The sequence below is a fragment of the Chiloscyllium plagiosum genome, unplaced genomic scaffold (assembly GCF_037043375.1).
Source record: "Chiloscyllium plagiosum isolate Xiang-an unplaced genomic scaffold, Cpla_swu_hap1 HiC_scaffold_19, whole genome shotgun sequence".
NCBI classification, from domain to species: Eukaryota; Metazoa; Chordata; class Chondrichthyes; order Orectolobiformes; family Hemiscylliidae; genus Chiloscyllium; species Chiloscyllium plagiosum.
In genome coordinates, this window is record NW_028270157.1 from 26615261 (window position 1) to 26642860 (window position 27600).

At 41.5% G+C, this 27600-nt stretch overlaps 1 protein-coding gene across 8 annotated transcripts in view; it reads left to right on the plus strand.

The window, feature by feature from the left end:
- The window catches only part of ppfia2 (PTPRF interacting protein alpha 2), a 543269-nt gene that overhangs the window by 203984 nt on the left and 311685 nt on the right, over positions 1–27600 (plus strand). For all 8 annotated transcript variants that reach the window (XM_087997151.1, XM_043709676.2, XM_043709677.2 and 5 more), the window contains one exon: positions 3248–3412. In XM_087997151.1, the coding sequence (XP_087853277.1) occupies positions 3248–3412 (165 nt within the window). The remainder of the gene's footprint in view (positions 1–3247; positions 3413–27600) is intronic.

Genomic DNA, 27600 nt, shown 5'->3' on the forward strand with positions numbered 1-27600 from the left:
AACATGGCAGCTGCTTTCCCAATGCATATATCAAGTTCTGCATAACGAGACAGACCATTTGTCACCGTGCATCCTTGGTAGGAGAATTTATAACCACTTCCTACACCATGTTTTTTTTTGGAGTGATCAAGGGCAGAGATGTGATGCCTTAGCCCATAACACTGTTTCCTTTTTACTTACAGTAAGAAGAACAGTTACAAACATGGAAAAGAAAATCTCTAAGTTTTTGTTCTTGAATTTCCACATCAATCATTAATCTATCATCATAAACATAGAGGACCAAATGGAGTCTTCTTTTGTCCTCAGTCTGGACAGATGTAGTGCTTGACAGCTAACCTAACATTTAGGTATACTCCTTCCATGTCTGCAGGAAAAGCTAAGGTCAGGAACATGAAAAAGAAAATACACAGTGGGGGGTAGAACAGAGCCTTATTCCATTCCATTCTTTTCCTGAAATTGCCAGAAGTGATACCATAAAACTGTACAATACCATGAATGTTCTCATTAAAATTTTGAATAAGATTAAGCAGCAGTGATAGATAGCACATCCAATTTTGTCCAAAATCTTGGACAGTTTTTGCCTAGTGATGGCATTTAATGTTTCAGTAAGACCTGGGAAATCAAGGAATAGAGGTCTCTGCTCTTTCCTACACTTCTCTTGTGGCTGGTATGTGGAGACAAGCATGTTCACGATTTCAAGTAGAGGTGCTTTTGCTGGCTTAGGTATGTCCACTGGATGGAAGATGGATGCATTGCTAAGAATTATCTGTCGAGCAAGATAACTGGATCCAGAAGATCAGTAGGACACTGACATTTCACTTCAATAATGCATGCAATAATGATACAAAGCCTCTGAACATCAATGTTCATATCTAGGGAGCTTCTAGCCAATGATACACCTAAATGCTGGCATTGTCCATGATTTGCTGTGTGCTACCATTACAATACAATGACCTGACAACAGGTGCCAATTATCAAAAGCCATGAGCCAGATGCCACCTAATAGCCACCACTTGTGACAGAGCACCCTTTCTTGGATTGGTATCTCTAGCTATCAGCAAATGAGCGCCATATGTATCTATGCCAACTCCAGTGGATTTGCAATATATCTGTTGTCTTATTCAAATGGAAGCATACCGTGATGACATTGATTTGTCACTAGTGTTAGGTTTTATGCTGAAAGCCATTTATATATTTTAAAAATCTAAATGTGTTTTGATTATCTTTGCCATCTGCAATATACATATTAATAGCAAAAATGTATGTAGTTATTGATTAATAGATTGATTTAGACTTATGCTGAACATTTCTAGAGCACACTGATGGAACCCTTGAGGGATCTGCAATACCTTCCCCCCACCCTCCCATCCTGGTATCTACATTTTTCCCATTGTCTACTAACTCTTTCATAGAAAGAACTCTAAGAGATTTGTAAGTTAAAATCTACAACTTATTATACCACTTTGATTTATTTCTTATATGAACTTACGAAGAATGGCAGTTAGGAGAGTCCATGTTTGTTCAATTTGCCCCACAAAACTGGAATGCTTTGCGTAGAAGTTAGACTCCATATTCTATGGAAATGTCCTGGGAGAGGATTAGCTTAGATTCCCTACAGTGTGGAAACAGGCACTTTGGCCCAACAAGTCCATACCAAACCTCCAAAGAGTAACCCACCCAGACCCATTTCCCTTTGACAAATGCACCTAACACTGTAGGCAATTTAGAATGGCCAATTTACCTGACCTGCATATCTTTGGACTGTGGGAGGAAACCGGATCATCTAGATGAAATCCACGCAGACACGGGGAGAATGTGCAAACTCCACACAGACAGTCGCCCAAAGCTGGAATCGAACCTGGGTCCCTGGCGCTGTGAGACAGCAGTGCTAACCACTGAGCCACTGTGGCGCCCCTGAAATGAAACACATATGAGAAAAACAACTTGGGGGAAAGGAATCAAGGAAATGTTTCTTTGAACATGATCATATTGAATTGGTGAAGCAGGCTCAGTGGTCCAAATAGGCTACTGTTGCTCCCTTGTTTTAATCTTATCACCTTCAGCTAATTGAACCTAGTTCTGAGAATCACTCTGGCCCTGATGATGTCATACTACAATCCCATGTTTGTCCTGAAACCTCGCTGTTCTCTCTTTCAGGATATTGTACTGACCACAAGGTGTCAAGTCGGAGGTCTGTAGCTTCCAAGATTATCCTTTCATATATTTTCTAAATTTGCACAATTCATACTTCTTGCCAGGCTCTTGGAACAACTTGCATTAATTGATTCATCTGAAAAAATATGTCTGAAATATGATCTAAGCTGCTGCATAGCAGTGTTGCTTGTACATTTTATTTTGCATTTAATTTATTAAAAATTATGCCTATTTCTTCTACTTCTGCAGAGGCATATACCTTCATGATGCCTATGCTTTTTCAGTGTGCCATTTGCATGTAAGCTTTGTGCACTTTCCATGACCCAGTCTTTTTGGATGATTGTGCCTTCTTCATTACCCATTCATTTCTGATCTCTCTGACATATAACTTTGGCTGTGGAAATCCTCAGGTGCCAGCTTGCCTACTAGGACTCCAATATGGCAGTCAAGAATTGTGCACACATTTTCAGTTGGTGATAGAACTTTCATACTTATGAAGAAACCATAAGATCAGACCTGAAAAAATCATCATCAGTCTGGACTCCATATTCCCCTGGTCTTCCCACTTCAGCTCCCTATCCAGACCCATTATTACTCTTGTAAGGAAAGGAAGTATTGACATGACAGAGCCTTCCTCACTTTCTTTAAGACTCTGACAATGTCCAACTGATGTCACGATATAGAACCACCATTATTTACTTTGATTATGTGAAGGAATTTGATTAAGCTCTATATTTGATGGAATTAATGATATTTTACCTGGATTGAGAACTAGTTTGGCAGTAGGTAGGCAAAGATGAAGATCAGTGAAAAAGCTTAGTCTGGAGGGCAATATTTCAGTTAAGTCTGTTTTCGTCCTTCACTAATCAGATTATTGAAAAGTGAATCGGAAGAGAGAAATGTTATTAATTTTTATAAGAATACAAAATTAGATGAATAGGTGAGAGATAAATTATATTCAACAAGTAGTTAAGGTGAACAAGTCAAAGAACAATTATATCCTGATTTAGATGTATTTATAATGATAATCAAAATCAATTATGGTTATTAAATTTTTAAAAAGTATGTATAATTTTTATATCATTTCTTTCAGCTGTTATTGGAACATTTGGAATGCCTTGTGTCAAGACATGAACGATCACTGAGAATGACAGTGGTGAAACGGCAAGCTCAGTCCCCTTCAGGGGTTTCCAGTGAAGTTGAGGTTTTGAAAGCATTAAAGTCACTTTTTGAGCACCATAAGGCTTTAGATGAGAAGGTAAGGAAATAAGTTAAAAGAAGCCATGATTTCATGAGCAATATTTCCCAATAGGGATGCAGTGGAAATGTACTTGAAGGATTATGAAATCAATATTTTGTATTTATTTATTAGTTTAAAATTACAAATCTATTAGGTACGATGTATTTAATTCTACTGATACCTGTTGTTTGTAAAATGTGTATTTGATTTCTGATTATTTGCTGAAGTCCAGATTGTTAAAAGCAAATGAAATCAAGAAGTACAAATGTTTCACTGTAAAGATTGAAGGATATTTTGTCCTACTAAGTTGTTGTTTATTTGAGTACAGTTAGCAATTGTACCTGTATCAAAACCAGAAGTCCAAGATAGCAAACACGCTCTGGATTTATAAAATTGCTCTGCATGCTATATCCAGCTGAAATGCTCGGTTTGTGTTCTAGCTGTAGTTGTAATGTGTACAAATATATGCTATGTACACTATTTTCCTCCCTTCAAATTATTGTGCATAAGCTACTGTTGCCAATTTGATACCTTATTTTATCATTCTTATTTTATCATTCTTATTATGATTTGCACATGCTGTCTAAGGCAAAATAGCTAAAATATCCCGAGGATGTTCCCAGCACTTGGCACATGGTGTGTTGGGTATATGTCCAGATCTGGAGGTAGTTGAACTATCACCGGCAGTTCATAAAGACATTTTGTTTGTTGCTTGAATCTGTACCGATGAAAGTAGTTAGGAGGTGCGAGGTGCAGTGGAGTTCACTGATGAGTCATTGTGCAACTGCAGCAGTAGATTCTGCAGTATGAATAACACCTTTGGAGGAGCAGTGCACCCAGTAAAAAAGAGATTTTCTTGAAGAGTTAATTTCATAAATTATAGAGTTTAGCCTATCGAGAAATGAAGTGTGAGCTCTGCACAGAATGTATTGAATGATGTTAGCTATCGCATTGATATATTTATTTGGAAAGTCTTATGAAAAGCATCTTGGAAAGGCATTTCAAGAAATCATAGAATGATTATTTTGCATTTCCATATCCCTTTCAAACTTATGAATTTGTTAAACAGAAAGTATTTAATTTCTATTATTTATTGTTTGTAAAATGCATATTTATTGTTTAATATGTGATATTTACTGAAGTTGAGTATAATCCCAGATTGTTAAAAACAAAATGGACTGAAGAAGTAAAATCTTTCATTGTTAGAATGGAATATTGCTGTGTTATGTTGAATTGCTATTTAATTGATTACTGTTTAATCTTCATTTCTCATGAAGATATCAAGCCTCCATGCTCTATAATATAAGGCTCCTGCAAGTGATTCAAAAGCCTATGCCTTTTTTATGTGCCTTGTAGTGTTTGCAATATCATAGAACAAGCTTAAATTAACTTTTGTGCATCTGAATGTGCCTTAAAAGGAGAGAGAAAAAGTAACTCATATCTTAGGAGGAGCAAATTACTGCAGATGCGGAATCTGTACTGAAAACAACAAATGCTGGAGATCACTGCGGGGCATACAGCGTCCGTGGAGAGAGAGCAAGCTATTGTTTTGTTTCTAGATAACTCTTAATCAGAGCTAAAATGAAGTGTGGAGGGGCTAGTATTTATGCTATAGTTGGTGGGGGAGGATTGTGGCAGTGATAGGGTGTAGAATGCTGATGGGGAAAGAGGCAGCATGGTAGCTCAGTGTTTAACATTGCTGCCTTACAGTGCCAGGGACGTGGGTTCAATTCCAACCTCAGGTGACTGTCTGTGTGGAGATTGGATGTTCTCCCTGTGTCTGTGTGGATTTCTGCTGGGTGCTTCAGTTTCCTCCCACAGTCCAGAGATGTCCAAATTAGGTGGATTGTACGTTTTAAATTACCCATAGTGTTCCGGGATGTGTAGGTTAGGTGCATTAGCCATGAGAAATGCATGGTTACAGTGATAGGGTTCGAAGTGGGTCTGGGTGGGATGCTCTTCGGAGGATTGGTGTTGAGCTGAATGGCCTGTTTCCACACTGTGGGGATTCTATAAAAAAGTTGATAGTTCAGATTAAGTGATTCGAGTGTGAGAACAGCAGAACAATGGCATGTCTAACTGCGAGACCTAAAAGAGAAGACAGTCCCACTGGGGTGGGGAGAGGGGAGAAAGGACATGGTGACAAAGAATGTAACAAGTAAGGATAAAAGAAAGGGAAAAAATAGAAGTTGCTTCACAATTTGAAGGAGTTGAACTCAGTATTAAGCCCAGAAGGCTGTAAAGTGCCAAGACTGAGGATGAGGATGTTGTTCTTCCAGTTTGCACAGTGATTCAGTGGAGGACCACAGCATGCTGTGGACAGACAAGTGGGCATGTGAGAAGGATGTTGTATTGAAATTTCTCAGTTAATGTTGGTGGGTGGTGCTCAAAGTGTTAAGATCATAGGTACACAGAAATAGAACTCTCTTAAGTCTTTTTTCTGTTCATTGAGATCGTAGTTGTCCTGTATCCCAACTCTAGCCATATGTCATAGTCTATATCTTCTCATTCCTTTCAAAAATCTGTCAACCACAGATTCAAAATTATTAAACCTAAAGAGAAGCACTTGCACTTTGCGGTTTACTCCTTCGCTATCCACCTTCAAATCTCTTATGAACTTATTCCCTGACCCCACCTCATATATTCATTATAGGCAAAATCTTATCGGGGCCAAAGTGATATGGCCTTTAGCAAGATTTTAAGGCAGAATCACATGAGAAATCCACAATGCCTATCTCAAAGTCGGAAACAACTCACTCCATCTTTTATAAATTTTTCAAGTGATGTGATGAATTTCTCGCTAGGTAGCAGTGCGTTGCCAATTAAGGAGTATTATAGCTTGTTAATTGCCGTAGTGATGCCACAATTCACCTCATAAATACTGAGCTTCTTATCTTACCAAATGTGCCAACCAAGCGAGACATTGTGAATTCTTGACACGGAAGTCAGAACAAGTACCTAACAACTTCAGCTCACCACTGTTGTTCACCATCATAAACATATCAAGATATGATCCATGGTCACTGGCCGCATGCAACAATTGTCCATGATCCCTCAAGAACATTATGACACCTATCCAAACCACTTGCAGGCTGCTTAGGAAGCACATAATTACTTTACTTTGTATGCATGAACTGGCACACAGCTCACAGATTGGACTAGGCTATGTTTAAGAACTTCTCGCTTACTCTCTTAGCACTCAGCCATCTGCATGATTACAGCACCTCTGCCTTTTCTTGTCATGCATTACTGGGGCAATTAGCATACTTACACAACTAGGCAGCTTCCCTTGTTAGTCAGAAATCTTCAGTCAACAGGGTTTACAGCTTGCTGTAGACCACCATGCTCTGTAAATCTCATATCTGCACAGTGTGCAGCAAGCAGCAGCCATGTCTTAAATGTTTAGGGGAGTAGCGCTCTCTCTGAAGACCATGATGCATCTGTCAGTCAGTGTTTGCTGGCATCGTAAGTTAAGGGCAAATCCTGATATTAGTTGGCCATGGTCAGACATCTGATTAGGATGAAAGTGAGGACTGCAGATGCTGGCGATTAGAATCGAGAGTGTGGTGCTGGAAAAGCACAGCAGGTCAGGCAGCATCTGAGGAGCAGGAAAATCAATGTTTTGGGCAAAAGGTTTTTGCCTGAAACATCGATTTTCCTGCTCCTCGGATGCTGCCTGACCTGTTGTGCTTTTCCAGCACACACTCTCGAATCTGATCTTAGTCAGGGAATTTATGCCACTGCAGGCCAGGGAATGGGTCATGGTCCAACCTATGGGTCTATAACTGTTGGTGGGGTAGGGTTAATGCAGTCAGGGAGAAGTACAACCATCAGACAGAGGTCTGGCACTTCTCCACTGGGGCTGTCTGATTAGGTCAATCAAGGGGGTGAGCCATAGTAAGTCGATCGGGTCCATCCATAGAAACTATGAAGAAAGGAGATGGCAATGGGATAAGTGTGGCCACTACACTGGGGAAAGAGACTCTGGACTTTATTTTTTTCAGTATTGGAGGCTACAAAGGGTTGGGAAAGGGAAGGTGATAGTTGTGAAGGAGGATATTGGCATTTGTAGGTTAGGAAACTGTAAAGCATGGATGAGAAAGAGGGTCATGCGGAAGGGATAATTTGTTCACAGTCAAGAACACTCTGGGTGCAAAAGGCAGAGAGAAGGGTCCATGACCACATGTGACATAGTCACCTAAGATGCCATGGACTTGGGGATGAGGTGGACAAATGAAGGCTTGCATTGGGTGCAGCTCTGGGGAGATGTAAAGATTTATGAGATTCATGAAATGGGCTCCCAGGTTGGGATCTGGATATTTAGAGTCTCACCAACATGTAGAGGCAGAAGCTGGATGCCACTGGCTGAAGAGTGTTTGAAGAACATTCATTGTCCTAGAATTTCAATGTTCACAGTGGAAAGGAAAATGGCTGCTTCCAAAGTGGGCATGGTAAGTGTCCGGACCTGAGAGAGAAGGGTCTGCAGGACCCACCAATATGAATCACTTTAAGGGAAACAACATTACACATATGTCCATGCACTTTTTAGGGCATAGCTCTTCACAACCTCAAATCCTTAGCCATCCAAACGTATTAGCACACCGCATGCTGCACATCTCCGTGTCCCAGACATAATTGATAGCCTCATTCACAACAGCACCTTTGGATACAAGAGGCTAAGGAAATAAAAGACATGTCTTAGGCCAAGAGACAGTGCTGTCAGTAGAACCCATTACCCTGTATATGTCTGGTTCATCTTGCTTCCATTTGCCGCTCTCGACACATATTGATCGGGTACATCCTGTATAGAAATAAAACAGAGTAACATGATAGCATTCAGGGCTATATAGAGGCTTAAACAAACAGATGTAGTGCCAGAACAATCAAATTTATACAACATTAAGACTTCATACATTGTGCAATTTCAGGCATGCCACCAAAGTGTCTTCAGTACTTTTTCTTCCCTTCCTACTACATCTCATGTAGTCCTTGGTTCCAAAACTGGGGTGGAGGAAGCCTGCTGATGTTAGTGTCCATTAGCCTTAGCCATATGATCAGGTAGCCATGGGGCCATTTGTGCCTGGACAGCTGGACATGCAGAGTTGAAAAGTGTAGCGCTGGAAAAGCACAGCCGGTCAGGCAGCATCCAAGGAGCAGGAGAGTCGATGTTTTGGGCATAAGCCCTTCATCTCCTAGCAGCTAGACATGCAGATGCTTTTCTTGCCAAAGGAATTTCCCAGGGTCGGAGCAAGGCAGGCAGTGTGGAGGTGAAAGACCCAGCCACCTTCAAAGTCTCCTGAGATGACACCTCTGAGGTGCTGCATGTGGTTTTTCCTTTGTCTTCTGAAACCACCTGGTCTTTTTGTATGGAAGGGGTGCCTTCAGTCCTGAGAACTGATACTGGGGCCAATAAGGTGCGGGCGTGTATTCCTCTCCAGGAGATCCTCAGGATGTGGGGCCTAGCTCACAGCCACCAACCTGTCCATAAAGGCAGCCAGACGATCCCATACATAGCTGCATGGCTGAGGAATGATGGCCATTGCGTCCCACATACCTGTCTATGCTGATTTTAATACCTGTGCATGTGAATGGAATCCCTGATTGTCTACAACACTGGTTCCTTTCTTGCCTGAGGCTGATTAAGTGCTTAGTGTCTGGCAATCTTCCGAGTGCCAGCAGATTTGGGAAATTCTTCCTTGTCCAGCTGTGAAGTTGTTGCAGCAAGATACTCGTCAGCATGTGCTCTCAGACTTTCCAAGATGAATGGCAGTGTTTTAAAATCTCTACAGTGTGGAAGCAGGCCATTCAGCTCATTAAGACCACACCAACCCTCCAAAGAACACCCTACCTAGACCCACCCCATTACCCTATTCCTGTAACCCTGCATTTCCCATCGCTAATCCACACTAGCCTGCACATCCCTGGATGCTATAGGCAATTTAGCATGGCCAATCCACCTAACCTACACATCTTTGGACTGTGGAGGGAAACCAGAGCACCTGGAAGAAACCCATACAGAAATGGCAAGAACGTGCAACCTCTGCACAGACAGTTGCCCGAGGCTGGAATGGAACCTGGGTCTGGCGCTGTGAGGTAGCAGTGCTAATCACTGAGCCACCGTGCTGCCTGCTGAGCTACTATGCCACTTGTTGAGCCACTGTGCTGCCCATGTCTAAGCTGGTGAGGTATGCAAGAGGCAGTCTTTTGCTGATTCTTTCTCTGAGACCTCCATACTCTGGACCTTAAAGGTCAAGGAGGTGACTTCTGGCAGAGCAGCTATTTCATCACAGAAGTTCCCATCATCCTGCTAGTACCTGCAAGACAAAAGAGAAACAAAGCATCACAGCCAGTTGTTAGCAGTGATGTGAAAAAAAATGACACTGACAGTGGGGTTACTGTAAGAGTTGCAGTAGAATGAAGAATGGTACTTAATTGGTGAGACACAGATGTCTCTGAATTCCTGCAGGAGTGGTCTCAGTTGTCTTCTGTGAAGACGGAGTTTCTCCATGTCGACACTGAGGATTCTTGTGCCAAGTGCCTCTCAACCTCTGTGGGCCCTTTCTGCTTGTTGTATGCTGTCTTCTTCTGTAATGAGAGAAATGAGCTGAAAGTGGGTAGCACAGTTGTTACTGCTGGTGCATAAGGGAAAAGTGATGAGATGTTCAGAGTAGGCAGCACAGACACAACAGAGTTATTAATGTGAGGTGGTGTGAAATGAGAGCAAGTGAGGGAAGATGTTGCATATGGTGATGGGACTGCCAGAACTAGAGCCTTGATAGGAGCTGTGTACATAAGCAGAGATAGAATGGTGCAAAGTAGCAGTAAGAAGAGTGTGACGCTAATGCTGACAGAGTTGGCACTGCTGGCTGTTCCTCCAGACTGAGGACCCACACTGACCCAGGTGGAAACCTCATGCCAGGCTGTCGTTGTCTGGTGTGTGGTCTCCTCTTCTGGTCCTCTGAAAGGAGGATACCCAATCCATTGCAGCAAATTGTCCACCAGGAGTTCCAGGTCCTTATCAGAGAATCATGGCACCATCTTCCCTTTCTCCAACATGTTCAAAATCTGTCCATCAATGAATAAGGAAGCTTCAGAATGCTAGTGCTCAACCAGGTGCACAGTATCCTTTGAAATATTGTCAGGGCACTAGGGATGCAAGTCTTTCAGTGAAAATCCAGTGAGTAGTGAGTTTTTCTGGGAACAGCGCATGATAAAATGAGGATGAAATTGGACGTGACAAATACTATGGGGCGGGTTTGGTAAGATACAGGAGAAAAATCTCAGGAGGCATTGCAAAGAGAAGTCCTCCAAAATGATTGATTCAACTCAACTTTGCCAAAGGAAAGTAAGATTCAACCCTATAATTCTTTCTGTCTTTCATTATAAATATGTCTCAATCTTCCTGTCACTCTGTTGTTAATTAGTTTGGCTCAATAACAAAGTTCTGAAAATAATGAAGATGTTGAGAATTTATCCGGCTGATTTGCACAAGTGCTGGAGACATTTGGGAGGATGTTGAAAAATATGTTGACTGTATTCACAAAATGGTTCCTTGAATCTGTTCTGATTTTGGGATGCTTCTGTGTTCGCAAGTCAGAGGGTCCCAAATACAAGGAGTCTGCAGGCCCAGTTGGAACTCTGCCACAGTACTTCATCGAGTTGCATATTTGTAAATATGTTTGTGATTTGCATGTAATTTGTGTCTTATAATTTTATTAATGCTATATGTAGTGGACTTGCCATACAGTTTTATATTGGAAACAGCTTATTTGCTGTGGTTGGATAAATTATAATAAAAACTAAGAAAATAAACAATAACAAAAAATAAAAAGGCAAACCAAAATCTTAATTAGTGAGTACAAGTTCAGTAAAATCAAATAGCTTTTTGTCAAATTTTTGATTTTATTCTATTTTGATGCTATTTTATTACTTTAATATAAATTTAAATTTCTCAGGTTTTCACTTTGCCACAATTTGGTAAATCTGGTCAATGAATGACATGACATTTAAAATATTTTTGATTTAGTGAATTAATATGAATAAATGGGCATGAAGGTGTAAAAATTAGTAATCATTATATTCATTTTTCAGATATATAGGTTATATATTATATCAGAGCTGAAAAATGTGTTGCTGAAGAAGGGCTTATGCCCGAAACGTCGATTCTCCTGCTCCTTGGATGCTGCCTGACCTGCTGTGCTTTTCCAGCAACACATTTTTCAGCTCTGATCTCCAGCATCTGAAGTCCTCACTTTCTCCTATATATTATATCAGTTTAGCATTGGGACCACCTGCAGCTAATCTACATAGCTTTGGTCTCATTACAAAAGTCAGCAAATGATTTACTTAAGTATTTCATGTAGGTACCTAAAAGAGATTTGAGATATGGAAATTCAGGCTTAATACCTGTTTAAAGATTCCATCAAGAAAATTGCTGTCAATGAGCAGCTCTGATGAAGATCATGATTTATCAACAGCTGCCAATGAAAGTTAGGTTAAAGAAAAGTTGGAGATAGTTCTTTAAAAACCATTCCTTTGGAACAGGAAAAGCAGGAATGCACTACTGAGATCACAGGAGCTGCGTGTGTGTCCCAATCTGCAGGTAGACTGCTCCAGTACCTTCTCGTGGAACTTATGTGAGGTCTATTGTGGGTAACCAGCAGAACATTGACCTCTTAATTTAGATAAATTACCTCTGGAGGTGCATCTAGGATTGGCAGCTCATTCCAAGTATGTTTGTTTAGCTGAAGGGCTGCTTTCTTTGATCCTGTGACTTCACAGTTTGGATGTACACCAGTCATGACAAATCATTAGTGCCGACATTTCAAATATACATTCTGAAATGAAGTCTCACCTACTGAGAACATGCTTCAGAAATTTGCATTCTGTTTTGTGAGATTTTCTGTTCATTATTTGCAGATAGTCCATGATGGCAAAAATGTTAGCACTTGAGGAGTGGTTGGAAACCATCAGATAAATCCCCAGGACCTGATCAGGTGTACCCTTGAACTCTGTGGGAAGCTAGGGAAGTGATTGCTGGGCCTCTCGCTGTGAGAGATTTGTATCATCAATAGTCACAGGTGAGGTACTGGAAAACTGGAGGTTAGCTAACGTGGTGCCACTGTTTAAGAAGTGTGGTAAGGATAAGTCAGGAAATCATAGACCAGTGAGCCTGATGTCAGTGATGGGCAAGCTGTTGGAGGCAATCTGAGGGACAGAATGTACACATATTTGGAAAGACAAGAACTGATTAGGGATAGTCAACATGACTTTGTACGAGGGAAATCATGTCTCACAAACTTGATTGAGTATTTTGAAGAAGTAACAAAGAGGATTGATGAGGACAGAGCGGTAGACGTAATGTATATGGACTTCAGTAAAGCATGCAACAAGGTTCCCCATGGGAGAGTGGTTAACAAGGTTAAATCTCATGGAATACAGGGAAAACTAGCCATTTGGATACAGAACTGGCTCAAAGGTAGAAGACAGAGGGTGGTGATGAAGGGTTGTTTTTCAGACTGGAGGCCTGTGACCATTGGAGTGCCACAAGGATTGGTGCTGGCTCCGATATTTTTCATCATTTATATAAATTATTTGGATGTAAGCATAAGAGGTATAGTTAGTAAGTTTGCACATTACACCAAAATTAGAGGTGTAGTGGCCAGCGAAGAAGGTGACCTTGGATTACAACGGGATTTTGATCAGATAGGCCAATGCGCTGGGAAGTGGCAAATGGAGTTTAATTTAGATAAATGTGAGGTGGTGCATTTTGGGAAAGCAAATCAGAGCAGGACTTCTACATTTACTGGTAAGGTCCTAGGGAGTGTTGCTGAACAAAGAGACCTTGGGGTGCAGGTTCATAACTCCTTGAAAATCGCGTCGCAGGTAGATCGGATAGTGAAGAAGATGTTTGGTGTGCTTTCCTTTATTGGGCAGAATACTGAGTACAGGAGGTAGGAGGTCATGTTGCGGCTGTACAGGACATTGGTTCGGCCACTTTTGGAATATTGCATGCAATTCTGTTCTCCTTCCTGTCGGAAGGATGTTGTGAAACTCGAAAGGGTTCAGAAAAGATTTACAAGGATGTTGCCAGGGTTGGAGGATTTAAGCTATAGGGAGAGGTTGAATAGGCTGGGCCTGTTTTCCCTGGAGTGTCGGAGGCAGAGTTGTAACTTTATAGAGGTTTAGCAATCACAAAGGGCATGGATAGGGTAAATAGACAAAGTATTTTTCCTGGGGTGGGGTAGTCCAGAACTAAAGGACATAGCTTTAGGGTGAGAGGGGAAAGATATAAAAGAGGCCTAAGGGGCAACTTTTTCCCGTGGAGGGTGGTGCGTGTGTGGAATGGCCAGAGAAAGTGGTGGAGACTAGTACAGTTGCAACATTTAAAGGGCATCTGGATGGGCATATGAGTCGGAAGGATTTGGAGGGATATGGACTGGATGCTGCCAGGTGGGACTAGATCGGCTTTGGATATCTGGTCGGCATGGACGAGTTGGACCGAAGGGTCTATTTCCGTGCTGTACATCTCTATGACTCTATGACTCTCATAAATAGCAAGTATTGTATATATAATCCATTTTGGGATGTCATAAACTTCATATTTGATTTCTGAATTTGTTTGCACAACACTACTTTACAAGTTGCTCATTAGTTGTGAAGCGATTTGGGACATTCTAGGATTGTGATAAGGTGCATTAAAATATCATTTTTTCCTCTCTGTGGCAAGGAGTTAATCCAGACAAATGTGAGGTGATGCATTTTGGCAAGTCTAATTCTAGAGAAAATTATACAGTGAACGGAAGATCCTTGGGATAAGTTGATAAAGAGAGAGATCTGGGAGTGCAGGTTCATTGTACCCTGAACGTTGTTGCATAGGTGGATAGAGTGGTCAAGAAGGCATATGGTATGCATGCCTTCATTGGACGGGGTATTGAGTATAAGAGCTGGCAGGTCATGTTAAAATTGTACAAGACATTGGTTCGGCTGCATTTAGAATACTGTGTACATTTCTGGTCGCCACATTAACAAAAGGATGTGGATGCTTTGGAGAGGGTGCAGAGAAGGTTTACGAGGGTGTTGCCTGGTATGGAAGATGCTAGTTATGAAGAGAAATTGATTAGGTTAGGTTTGTTTTCATTAGAAAAAGGAGACTGGGGGGGGGGACCTGATTGAGGTTTTCAAAATCATGAAGGGTATAGACAGGGTAGATAGTGATAAGCTTTTTCCCAGGGTGAAGGATCCAATAACTAGATGTCACGCTTTCGAGGTGAGAGGTGAAAAGTTTAAGGGGGATACACGCGGCAAGTACTTTATGCAGAGGGTGTTGGGTGTCTGGAACGCGTTGCCAACAGAGGTGATAGAGGCAGGCACGGTAGATTCATTTAAGATGCATCTGGACAGATCCATGAGTAGGTGGGGAGCAGAGGGATACAGATGCTTAGAAATTGGGCGACAGGTTCAGACAGTAGATTTGGATCGGCTCAGGCTTGGAGGGCCGAAGGGGCTGTTCCTGGGCTGTAAGTTTTCTTTGTTCTTTGGTGCTATAGTCCTTCAATATTAACAGTGAAATATGGTATCAGAATGAATGTTGCTCTCAGAATTGTGCATCACTTTTATTTTAACTGATGTGAAATAAAACAATAATGTGAAAGAACTTGAAAGTATACTGAGTGCACTTTGTGTTTCTCCCTTAGTTGGATTAGCATTTTGTATTGGGCTATGAGAGAATTAGAATGATGTGTTTGATGTGCAATGGACATCCTCTGTTTACTTACTTGTAAAATTAAGGTCTCACAAAGCCTCTGATTCATTGTTTTATAGTACAATAAACTGTTTCTTCATCAAAACCATTATGCACATATCATATATAGGATTCAGTGTACTGTAATGTCGCTTCTGGAACCAGGAAGGAGTTTTAACGCACAACAAGGGAGTAGGTGTAAGTGCACACAAGCTGTTCATCAAGGATAAAAATATGATCGTAGTATGAACCTGGCATAAACCTTTACCCTCATGGGATAGAAAGGTCAGTATTTAAATTGTAAAACAGGCAAATGTCTAAGGATATACCCCTGCATTCTGACATAACTACTGTGAATAGGTTTTCTGGGTTGTCATATTCACCAAGTCTCATAGGTCAAGAGCACAGTGGGGATTAACAGGCTATGAAATTACAATTTGAAAAACCTTTAAGGACTGAAACAGGACAGCTGCTTCTCCACCAAAGTGAAAAGTTTTCACTCACGGGTGTTCTTCTGAGAGAGTGGTTTCACTGTTTAATTTTAATTTTTAAGTCAATAGAAGGTATTTCTGCAAGGTATTTACTTTGAACTGTAATTCCCAGCTGCTGGCTTTCACAGCACAATGGTTTCAGTTTATGCAGCTCTATCTTGTACCTCTGGTGAGAAGCATGAGGAGCGTCATCATGCAATATATGACTAGCAACACTAACATAACCAATAGGAACAATAGCTTTTTTAGCAACCTGTTGTTCCAATGCATGGAAAGGGATGAACACAAAGATCTGACTCACAGAGGCAACATCCCCAGTATAGGAAATGCCAACTGATAATCAGATTTTTGAATATCACTGAGCAAAATTGCCTCAGGAGACTCAACTCTCTCAAAAGATGTGCCCTCCAAAGATGTGCAGGTCAGGTGAATTGGCCATGCTAAATTGCCCGTAGTGTTAGGTAAGGGGTAAATGTAGGGGTATGGGTGGGTTGCGCTTCAGCGGGGCGTTGTGGACTTGTTGGGCCGAAGGGCCTGTTTCCACACTGTAAGTAATCTAATCTAAAAGGATATCTCCCATTCTTGGAACAAAGCCTGATCCCTTCTGGACCAGGAAAACATGCATTGCCTGTGGTAGTCAAGATAAGCACAGTCCTAAATGTTATTACCTCGGCCTACTTCTAGAGATCAGCTGAAGACATCTGCAGGATGTCACAACTTGTGATGCTAAGTATTACTTCAAGGTTACTGATGCCATGTTTGTCACTTTACAACTGATGAAGCCAGTCAGCACAAGAACACCCTTGGATTTTCTGCAAAATGTTTGCATTCTCACAGATCCATGCAATCATAGTGTACACCTATGAGGTAACCACAGTATAATGATATGTGGTTAGAAATATAGTTTGATTGAGAAATATATATATAAATATCAAATCACTTAAAAATTCATCCAGGAATTAACCATTAAAAACACCATTGCAGCTAGCAGGTACAGTTAGAAAGGCCCACTTTGAAAGTAGGATACACCAAAAAGGGGACATGGAAATGACACGCATAGACTATTAATTCAGTTAATAGATTGTACCTTTGCTTTGCCTGTGTATTAATTTATTACCTTAATTAATTGTTGTCCATGTTGAATCTACAATGAAGGCCTGGAAAAAGACATGACAACATCACACCTGGGCATGAAAACACAATACTAATTTTAGAAGGAATACAGGAGCCTTTCGACTGGTAAGATATGAGAAAGGCCCTCATTAAACGAAAGCTGCCGGGAACCAGAGTAAGATAACAAATAAACATAGAAGAGTGAAATGTTTTTACTGATAAATCTTTAATTCAGGATTCTTTCAAAATTGAAACAATAAGAGAGAGCTGAAATGTGTATCCATAAAAGAGTTCAAAATGTCACAAACAAATTCACTCGATAAAAGATCAAATGTTCATAAAGGAATCATCGCTGAATAATTAAAGAATAATGTAAAATATTGCAGTAACACATGAAAATGGGAGGACCTTTACACAGAGGGTTAACATCGACATTTACAATGCAGGAGGAATTTGAATAATATAATAATAAGACCCTTTCACTGAAATTTCAGACTACTGGGAGAAGATATCTTACTTGTTTGGGACTTTAAGGTAACACATTACTTTAATTGTTGATGGAAATTCAGTGGTAACTGTTCAAGTGGGGATGTAAGAAGTTGAATCAAGAAAGAGAAATGGATGAAGCAGCAACTTGGGCTGTTCTGAGGAGTTCTGTGCAGAAATAGGCTGGTGAAGACAGAATAAGAGGTTGACGTTTAGATATAGCATGCTTCTCACCTTTTATGCCCGCATGAGGCCATGGCATTCAACAACATGAAGATTGGGACAGATTATGTACATGGAAATTGGTGGAAGGGTCAAAAATCAGAGGACATCAACCTATGGTATTGATCGAGCCATGACAATATCCTCATCAGTGAGTGGTTAGAAATTGGACTATCTGAGATTGTAACAAACTTATACTCAGTGGTTTCCAGTATGGATTGTGATCATGCTCCTCCACTTCATTTGTTCAGACAATGCAGATGTACAATGCTACAATCATGGCTAGATTTAAAGGCAAAATCAATTTGGTCAAAGTTTCTTGTCTAAGTAAAAACTGAAATAGAAAATCAGAAAACGTAATGATTCACAAGTTCATGATTAACATTAAAAATGACCTAACTACCAACAGTAACAATAACTTGCTTTTATGTGACACACTTAACAAACACCCTAAGGTGAGCAATACAATAAAAGTATGTTGAAAACTTAACCACAGAAGATATTATGTTGAATGACCAAATCTATGTTCAAAAATGTAGATTTTAAAATGTATCTTAAAGGGGAAGAGAAGTCAAGTGTTTTAGCAAGCAACTTGCAGAGCTTAAGGGGCTCAGAAGCATCATACTTCTGGGTTCTCTGAACAAATGGAGTGGGTATGCAAGATCATGACCTATACTGGAAAACAATGATTTTAAGTGCATTACAATCTCAGAAAGTGCATTCCAGATACAAACCACTCACCATATATGTTTACCCTAATATTGAAATCATGGTTATCAATGACAAAATCATTGTAAATAAATCTAATTTATAGTTTTCTATTTGTTTTAAAAGAATTTCAGTGTTGCCAAAGGCCACTCAATTGCTGTCAACAGAAATTAATAAACAGAAATCTACAACTGAATTCTAATTCCTAGCAGCAACAATATAAGTTAATTTGCTCAAAATGGTTGCTGTCATAATGTGGTTTTGGCATTCAAGATGTACTGTTCCATAAGTCTGTGCTTAAACATGTTTGCTTCACTCCCCAATACATTAATAGCTTATTTAATAGACTTTGAGGGTCAAATATTGAGCCATTGGGGATGAAATGCATGGACTCTGCCTTGTTCTTGGACCCATGATGCTAATAACACTTATTTGGTAAAGTTTCTGATTAATTGTAACTGTTATGGACCAGGCCAGACCCCTTAAAACATTTCAAGAAGGTAGCCCAGACCCTAACTTTGCTAATTGTTTTAAGCAGGTGTAAATTGGATATTCCAGGAGAAATGCAGCTGGTCAAACCACTTAATTTTAAACAAAACAGGATCTACTTACAAGATTACTGAATGAAACACCATCAAGACAGAATAAAATACAAAATAACTTAATTTATCCGAAAACCCAACAGATTATCCCAACTTAATGATGCTGTTCCAAATACTTGCAACAATCCCTATAAACACTCCTTGGCACAAAATGTAAAAATACACACAGGGTCTTACAGGAGAGAAATCAGATAGAGAGTACCAGCATGGACCAGCTTCTTTGGGTCCAGCATCTTTTCCCACACTTTAAAATCCAAACCAAACTAGAGAAAAGCCGAGCTGGGAGAACTGGCCACTGCCCCTTCATTGTACAAATATTTTTTTAACTTGAAAGCCTTCTGACTGAAGCCTTGTTAACTATTACCAAATTGGCCCCAAAACCTTTCAACTCCAGACTTTTCAGAGTCTGTCATTTGCGACCTCTCTGGAAAAAAAATCCAAGGACAGCATAACTTTGATAAAGGAGCAACATTATCACACCTCACCCCTTAAAAAATGAACCATCAATATCCAAAGATGGCTTCATTTTAAAACCCCTTAAACTACCCACATCACTTGCATCGATAGCCACCTTGAATGGCTTTACAAAATCAAGTGTGGCGAATACTGGGGCAATGGTTAACACAGCTTTCAGGCTGTCAAATGTTTTCTGACAGTTCGCTGTATACTGAAACCTCTTGCCTTTCTTTAGCAATTCAATGAGTAGAGCAGCCACACTGCTAAAATTTGGGACAAAGTTTCGATAAAATCCACTCGATCCCAGGAACCATAGTACTTCTCTTTTTGTCATGGTATGGGAAACTCTCCAATTACTTTTGTTTTTGAATCCCATGGGGCCATTTGTCTGTGTCTAGTAACATGGCTCAGGAAGGTGACTTGGGCTTTGGCAAATTGATTTTTAGCCAGATTTATCACCAAACCTGTGGTAAATGTAACTTGCATGTGTAACTAAAAATCACCAGGTCATCGATATATACGACACAGTTGGGTAGTCCAGCAATGACCTTATTGATTCGACTGTGAAATGTGGCTGGCATATTTTCTGTGCCACATGGCATGACTTTAAACTGATACAGTCCATTCGATGTTACAAAAGCCGAAATTGCCTTTGCTCTTTCCAACAAAGGTATCCTCTGAGCAACCAGTGTCCTCTGAGCAAGTCCAACTTAGATATGTAGACCATTGGGATAAAGTGAGGACTGCAGATGCTGGAGATCAGAGCTGAAAATGTGTTGCTGGAAAAGCGCAGCAGGTCAAGCAGCATCCAAGGTGCAGGACAATCGACGTTTTGGGCATGAGCCTGAAGAAGGGCTCATGCCCGAAACGTCGATTCCCCTGCTCTTTGGATGCTGCCTGACCTGCTGCGCTTTTCCAGACCATTGGGATACCTTCTGGGAAAGGTGGGACCTGTACATGAAGGACGTGTTGCACCTGAACTGGAGGGGCACAAATGTCCTGGGTGGGAGATTTGCTTGTGTCATTCGGGAGGTTTTAAACTAGATTGGCAGGGGTGTGGGAATCAGAACCACATATCTGAGAGGGGGACAGTTGCAGATGGGGCAGTGACAGGATGTAGTGAAACTATCAGGAAGGTTTCTCATGTGATGAAACAAAGGGATTGGTTAAACTGTGTCTGCTTCAATGCAAGGAGTTCAGAAATAAGAGTGACGATCTTAGAGCATGGATCAGTATCTGGGGATACGATGTTGTGACCATAACAGGAATGTGGGTTTCACAGGGGCAGGAATGGTTGCTTGATGTTCCAGGGTTTAGAACATTTAAAAAGCACAGGGAGGGTGGAAAACGAGGAGCGGGGGCAGCATTACTAATCAGAGAGTGCATCACAGCTACAGAAATGAGGAAGGTCTGTCTGCTGAGTCAGTATGGGTGGAAGTCAGGAACGAGGTAAAAACAATGACTGCAGATGCTAGAAACCAGGTTCTGGAATAGAATTGTGCTGGAAAAGCACAGTAGTTCAAGTTGCATCCAAGTAGCAGGAAAATCGACGTTTCGGGCAAAAGACCTTCATCAGGAATACAGGCAGAGTGCCTGAAGAGTGGAGAGATAAATGAGAGGAGGGTGGGGATGGGGAGAAAGTAGCATAGAGTACAATAGATGAGTGGGGGTGGGGATGAAGGTGATAGGTCAAGGAGGACTGTGGGGGAAGGTAGCAAAGAGTACAATGGGTGAATGGGGTTGGAATGAAGGTGATAGGTCAGAGAGGAGGGTGGAGTGGTTAGGTGGAAAGGAAGAAAGGCAGGTAGGACAAGTCATGGGCACAGTGCTGAGCTGGAAGTTTGGAACTGGGGTGAGGTGGGGGAAGGGGAAATGCGGAAACTGGTGAAGTCCACATTGATGCCCTGGGGTTGAAGTGTTCCGAGGCGGAAGATGAGGCGTTCTTCCTCCAGGCGTCGGGTGGTGAGGGAGTGGTGGTGAAGGAGGCCCAGGACCTCCATGTCCTCAGCTGAGTGGGAGGGGGAGTTGAAATGTTGGGCCACAGGGCGGTGTGGTTGATTGGTACGGGTGTCCCAGAGATGTTCCCTAAAGCACTCTGCTAGGAGGCGTCCAGTCTCCCCAATGTAGAGGAGACCACATCGGGAGCAACGGATACAATAAATGACATAGGTGGATGTGCAGGTGAAACTTTGATGATGTGGAAGGCTCCTTTAGGGCCTTGGATGGAGGTGAGGGAGGAGGTGTGGGTGCAGGTTTTGCAATTCCTGTGGTGGCAGGGGAAGGTGCCAGGACGGGAAGGTGGGTTGTTGGGCGTGGACCTGACCAGGTAGTCACGGAGGGAACGGTCTTTGCGGAAGGCGGAAAGGGGTGGAGAGGTAAATATATCCCTGGTGGTGGGGTCCGTTTGGAGGTGGCGGAAATGTCGTCGGATGATTTGGTTTATGCGAAGGTTGGTAGGGTGGAAGGTGAGCACCAGGGGCGTTCTGTCCTTGTTACGGTTGGAGGGTTGGGGTCTGAGGGCGGAGGTGCGGGATGTGGACGAGATGCGTTGGAGGGCATCTTTAACCACGTGGGAAGGGAAATTGTGGTCTCTAAAGAAGGAGGCCATCTGGCGTGGAACTGATCCTCCTGGGAGCAGATACGGCGGAGGCGGTGGAATTGGGAATACGAGATGGCATTTTTGCAGGAGGTAGGGTGGGAAGAGGTGTAATCCAGGTAGCTGTGGGAGTTGGTGGGTTTGTAAAAAATGTCGGTGTCAAGTCGGTCGTCATTAATGGAGATGGAGAGGTCCAGGAAGGGGAGGGAGGTGTCAGAGATGGTCCAGGTAAATTTAAGGTCAGGGTGTTGGTGAAGTTGATGAATTGCTCAACCTCCTCACGGGAGCTCGAGGTGGCACCGATTCAGTCATCAATGTAGCGGAGGAAGAGGTGGGGAGTGGTGCGGTGTGACTATGGAAGGTGAACTGTTCTACGTAGCCAACAAAGAGACAGGCATAGCTGGGGCCCATACGGGTACCAATGGCTACCCCTTTGGTCTGGAGGAAGTGGCAAGATTGATGAAGGTGATGTGCTGGAAATTTTGGAAAACATTAAGATTGATAAGTCCACAGGGCCAGACCAGATTTATCCTAGGCTGCTCTGGGAAGTGAGAAAGGAGGTTGCTAAGCTGCTGGCAAAGATCTTTGCCTCCTCAGTCTCCACGGGAGTCGTACTAGAGGATTGGAAGAAGGCAAATGTTTTTCTCTTTTAAAGAAGGGTAATAGGGAAATCCCTGACAATTACAGACCAGTCAGTCTTACATCTGTGGTCAGCAAAGTTTTGGAAAGAATTCTGAAGGATAGGGTCTATGACTATTTGGCAAAGCAGAACGTGAATTAAAGGCAGTCAGCATGACTTTGTGAGGGACAGGTCATGCCTCACAAATCTTATTGAGTTCTTTGAGGAGGTGACAAGACAGGTCGATGAAGGTCGTGCAGTGGATGTGGTGTATGTGGACTTTGATAAGGTTCCCCATGGTAGGCTCATTCATTAAGTCAGGAAGTATGGGATACAGGTAGATTTGGCTATCTGGATTCAGAATTGGTTGGCTGACAGAAGGCAGAGAGTGGTTATAGATGGAAAGTATTCTGCCTGGAAGTCAGTGTTGAGTGGGGTCCCGTAGAGCTCTGTTATTGGGCCCCTGCTCTTTATAGTTTTTATAAATGACTTGGAGGAGGAGGTTGAGGGGTAGGTTAGTAAATTTGCAGATGACACAAAGGTTGGAGGTGATGTCGATAGTATTGAGGGCTATTGCAGGCTGCAGAGTGACATAGACAGGATGCAGAGTTGGGCTGAGAAATTGCAGATGGAGTTCAACCTGGATAAATGCAAAGTGATGCATTTTGGAAGGTTGAACTCAAATGCTGAATATAGGATTAAAGACAGGATTCTTGGTAGTGTGGAGGAACAGAGAGATCTTGGTGTGCAAGTACATAGATCCCTCAAAGTTGCCACCCAATTGGATAGGGTTGTTAAGAAAGCATATGGTGTTTTGGCTTTCATTAACAGGGGGATCGAGTTTAAGAGCCGTGAGGTTTTGCTCCAGCTCTACAAGTTCTTGGTGAGACCACACTTGGAATATTGTGTCCATTTCTGGTCGCCCTACTATAGCAAAGATACAGAGGCTTTGGAGAGAGTGCAAAGAAGGTTTACCAGGATGCTTTCTGGACTGGAGGGATTGCCTTATGAAGAAAGATTGAAAAAACTCAGACTTTTCTCTCTGGAGAGAAGGAGGAAGAGAGGAGACCTGATCGAGGTATATAAGATAATGAGAGGAATAGATAGAGTCAATAGCCAGAGACATTTCCCCAGAGCAGGATTGACTGGTACGAGGACTCATAGTTTGAAGAAAATCGGGGAAAGGTATAGAGGAGACGTCAGAGGTAGATTCTTTACGCAGAGATTTGTGAATGCATGGAATGTATTTCTAGCGGTGGTAGTGGAAGCAGAGTCATTAGGGACATTTAAGTGACTGCTGGACATGCACATGGAGAGCAGTGAGTTGAGGGGTGCGTAGGTTAAGTTATTATATTTTACATTAGGATTAACCCTTGGCACAACATCATGGGCCAAAGGGCCTTTTCTGTGCTGTACGTTTCTATGTTCTATGTTCTAAATATAAGTTGCTTGTCCCACTTTCTCAAAACAGTCTTCTAAATGTGGAATCGGAGATGCATCAGTCTCTGTAACTGCTTTGGCTTTGCGATAGTCCACACATAATGTTGGGTACCATCTAGTTTTGGCACCATTACTATGGTGAGCTACAGTCATAGAATATAGAACATAGAACAATACAGTGCAGAACAGGCCCTACGGCCCTCGATGTTGCACCGACCTGTGAATTAATCTAAGCCCATCCCCCTACACTATCCCATCATCATCCAAGTGCTTATCCAAGGATTGTTTAAATGTCCTTAATGTTGCTGAGGTAATTACATCGGCAGGCAGAGCATTCTATGCTCTTACCACTCTCTAAGTAAAGAATCTTCCTCTGACAGATGTCTTAAATCTATCACCCCTCAATTTATAGCTATGCCCTCTCATACAAGCTGATGCCATCATCCTAGGAAAAAGACTTTCACTGTCAACCCTATCTAATCCTCTGATCATCTTGTATGTCTCGATCAAATCCTGTCTTAGCCTTCTTTTTTCCAATGAGAACAGACCCAAGTCTTTCAGCCTTTCCTCATAAGATCTTCCCTCCAGCCCAGGCAACATCCTGGTAAATCTGCTCTGCACCTTTTCCAATGCTTCCACATCCTGTAATGGGGCGAACAGAACTGTACACAATATTCCAAGTGTTTTGTATAGTTGCAGCATGACATTATGGCCCTGGAACTCAATCCCACTCCCAACAAAACCTGACACACTGTATGCCTTCTTAGCAGCACTATCAACCTGGGTAGCAACTTTCAGGGATCTACGTACATGGACTTCAATATCCCTCTGCACATCCACACTGGCAAGAATCTTTCCATTCACCCAGTATTCTACCTTCCTGTTATTCTTCCCAAAGTGAACACCTCACATTTATCTGCATTAAACACCATTTGCCATCTCTCAGCCCAATTCTATAGTTTATCCAAGTCCCCCTGCAACATTCTTCCACACTGTCCACTCCCCCCTCCCCCAACATTAGTGTCATCTGCAAACTTACTGACCCATCCACCAATACTTGCGTCCAAGTCATTTATAAAAATGACAAACAGCAATGGTCCCAAAACAGATCATTGTGGCACACCAATTCCAAGTCCTCTGAACTCGTTTCTTCCCTCTGTGTTGTAATCAATAAAACATTACCCTCTTGCTTTCCTTCCCTGTCAAAATACCTTTCGAGCATATTCACATGACACATTCTGTGAGATCTCTTTCTGTCTGGAGTCCCATCAAGTAGTTCACCTCACTCAATTTCATTTCAACTTAATAAGGTCCACTAAACCTTGCTTTTAAAGGTTCACCTATCACTGGAAATAACACTAATACCTTGTCCCCAATAGCAAAATTGTGAATTTTTTATTTCTTGTCTGCTTCCTGTTTCATTGTATGCTGTGATAAGTTTAAATGCTGTCTAGCCAGCTCCCCAGTTCTATTTAATCATTCCCTAAGATTTGACACATAGTTCAAATGTGTGTTGTCTGAATGCTGACCTACCAATTTCTCCTTAATCAATTTTAATGATCCTCTCACTTCATGCCCAAAAACCAATTTTAATGAACTGAATTTGGTCCATTCATTGGTGCATCTCTGATCGCAAAAAGCACAAACGGAATTCTCTTATCCCAATCATCTGGATAGTCTTGACTATAAACCCTCAACATGGGCTTTGATGTCTGATTACACCTTTCTAGCACTCCCTATGATTCTGGATGGTACACAGTTGATTTGAATTGTTTTATTCTTTAGCTATCCATAACTCCCTTGAATAATTTTGATGTGAAGTTTGACGCTTGATTTAGTATATCTCTGTCGGTAGTCCATATCTACTGAAAAATTTGAGTAATTCATCTACAATCCTTCGAGCTGTGATATTACGTAATGGAACGGCCTCCGGACATCTAGTCGATAGATCCATTATTGTTAACAAATACTGATTCCCACTTTTTGTTTGAAGTAATCAATCAATTAAGACTCTTGGAAAGATTCCTCAAATGCAAGAATAGGTATTAAAGGTGCAGGTTTTATTACTGCCTGTGGTTTTCCAATTACCTGACATGTATGACATGTCTGGCAAAATTCAACTACATCCTTGTGCAATTCAGGTCAGTAAAAATGTTTTTGTATTTTAGCTTGTGTTTTTCTCACTCCTAAATGACCCCCTTAGAGGTAGCTCATGTGCTAACCACAACTCCTCCTTTCTATAACCCATTGGCAATACAACTTGATGAAATTCTGCCCATTTCTCATCTGCCTGAATGTGTGATGGTCTTCATTTTGTCATTATGATATCATTTTTTAAGATAATAACATTCAGGGATACATTCAGATTCTTATTCTGTATATGCCTTTTGATATGATTGCTTTAATTTTTCATCTTTCCACTCTAACTCAGTAATTTATCTGAGCTAAATATGTCTGCATTCTCATCTATCGGCTCCTGGCTTGTCTCAACCATCTGATCAAACAGGGTCTCTGCTAATTCCACATGAGTTCTCATTACTTCAGGAAGTGAATTTTTGAACACCTCTAAAATAATTGTCTCTCTAAGAGCATTGTAGGTTTGCTCTATTTTTAATGCCCTTATCCGCCAATCAAAATTACTTTGTTCCTTTCAAACTCAGTGTAGGTTTGACCAGGGTCCCTCCTTAGATTCCTAGAATGTTGTCTGTGGGCTCCTGACACAAGCTCATATGCACTTAAGGTGGCTTTCGTCACGTTCTCATTTGCCCCAGATACCTCTTCTGATAGTGATGCAAATGCCTCAGCAAAACCCACATGGTCAGTGGCCACTGCATTTGTTTAGCCACGTTTTCAAATGAGTTGAAAAATGCTTCCACGTCCTTCTCATCAAATTTAGGCAATGCTTGAACATATTTAAACAGTTTTTCATCAGGCCTTTGACTACCATGGATTTGTTCATCCTCACTCTCTTCCTCGCTAAGCTTACCTTCAGCCTTCATCTCCATCCTTTTCAACTGACTTTCCTAAGTGCCAGTTTCTGAAGTTCAACTCCTCTTTCTTCCTCTCTTCTCTCACCTTTTCTCTCTCCTTTCTCCCTCTTTCTCTCTCTTTTTCTCTCTCTTGTCTCTCTCTTCTCTCTCTTTTTCTCTTTCATCTGCTTTTAATCGTAATTTCTTATCTTTTACCTCTAACTCAGGTTGCTTCATTTTCAATTGAATTTTAGCCATCTCTGAAGATTCTGATGGTGTTTCCAGCAAATGTAAATGCTAAACTATTGATATAATTATCTCTCCTTTCCTCACAAAAGGAGGCAGTTCTAGTTCCAGCTTGTCTGCTAATTCCAGCAGCTTGGCCTTAATCACTTTTTGCAAAACCCCAATGTCACTTCTTCCACCCCAGAAAACTTGTGGTGACTGAAAGAGCCATTGCTCTTCCAGGAACTGTTAAAACCAACCAAATTCAGCACCTGGAACAAAAGACACTAACACCTACCACTTGCTGCCTTTGAGTCCAACAACCCTAATCCCAAATCAGAACTATAGAACAAATCCCAGATGAGTCCTCAATCTATTATGGACCAGGCTTGACCTCTCAAACCATTTCAAGAGGGGAGCCCAGACCCTAATTTTGCTAGTTGTTTTAAGCAGGTATAAAGTGGATATTCTAGGAGAAATGCTGCTGGTCAAACCACTTAGTTTTAAACAAAACAGAATTTATTAACAAGATTGCT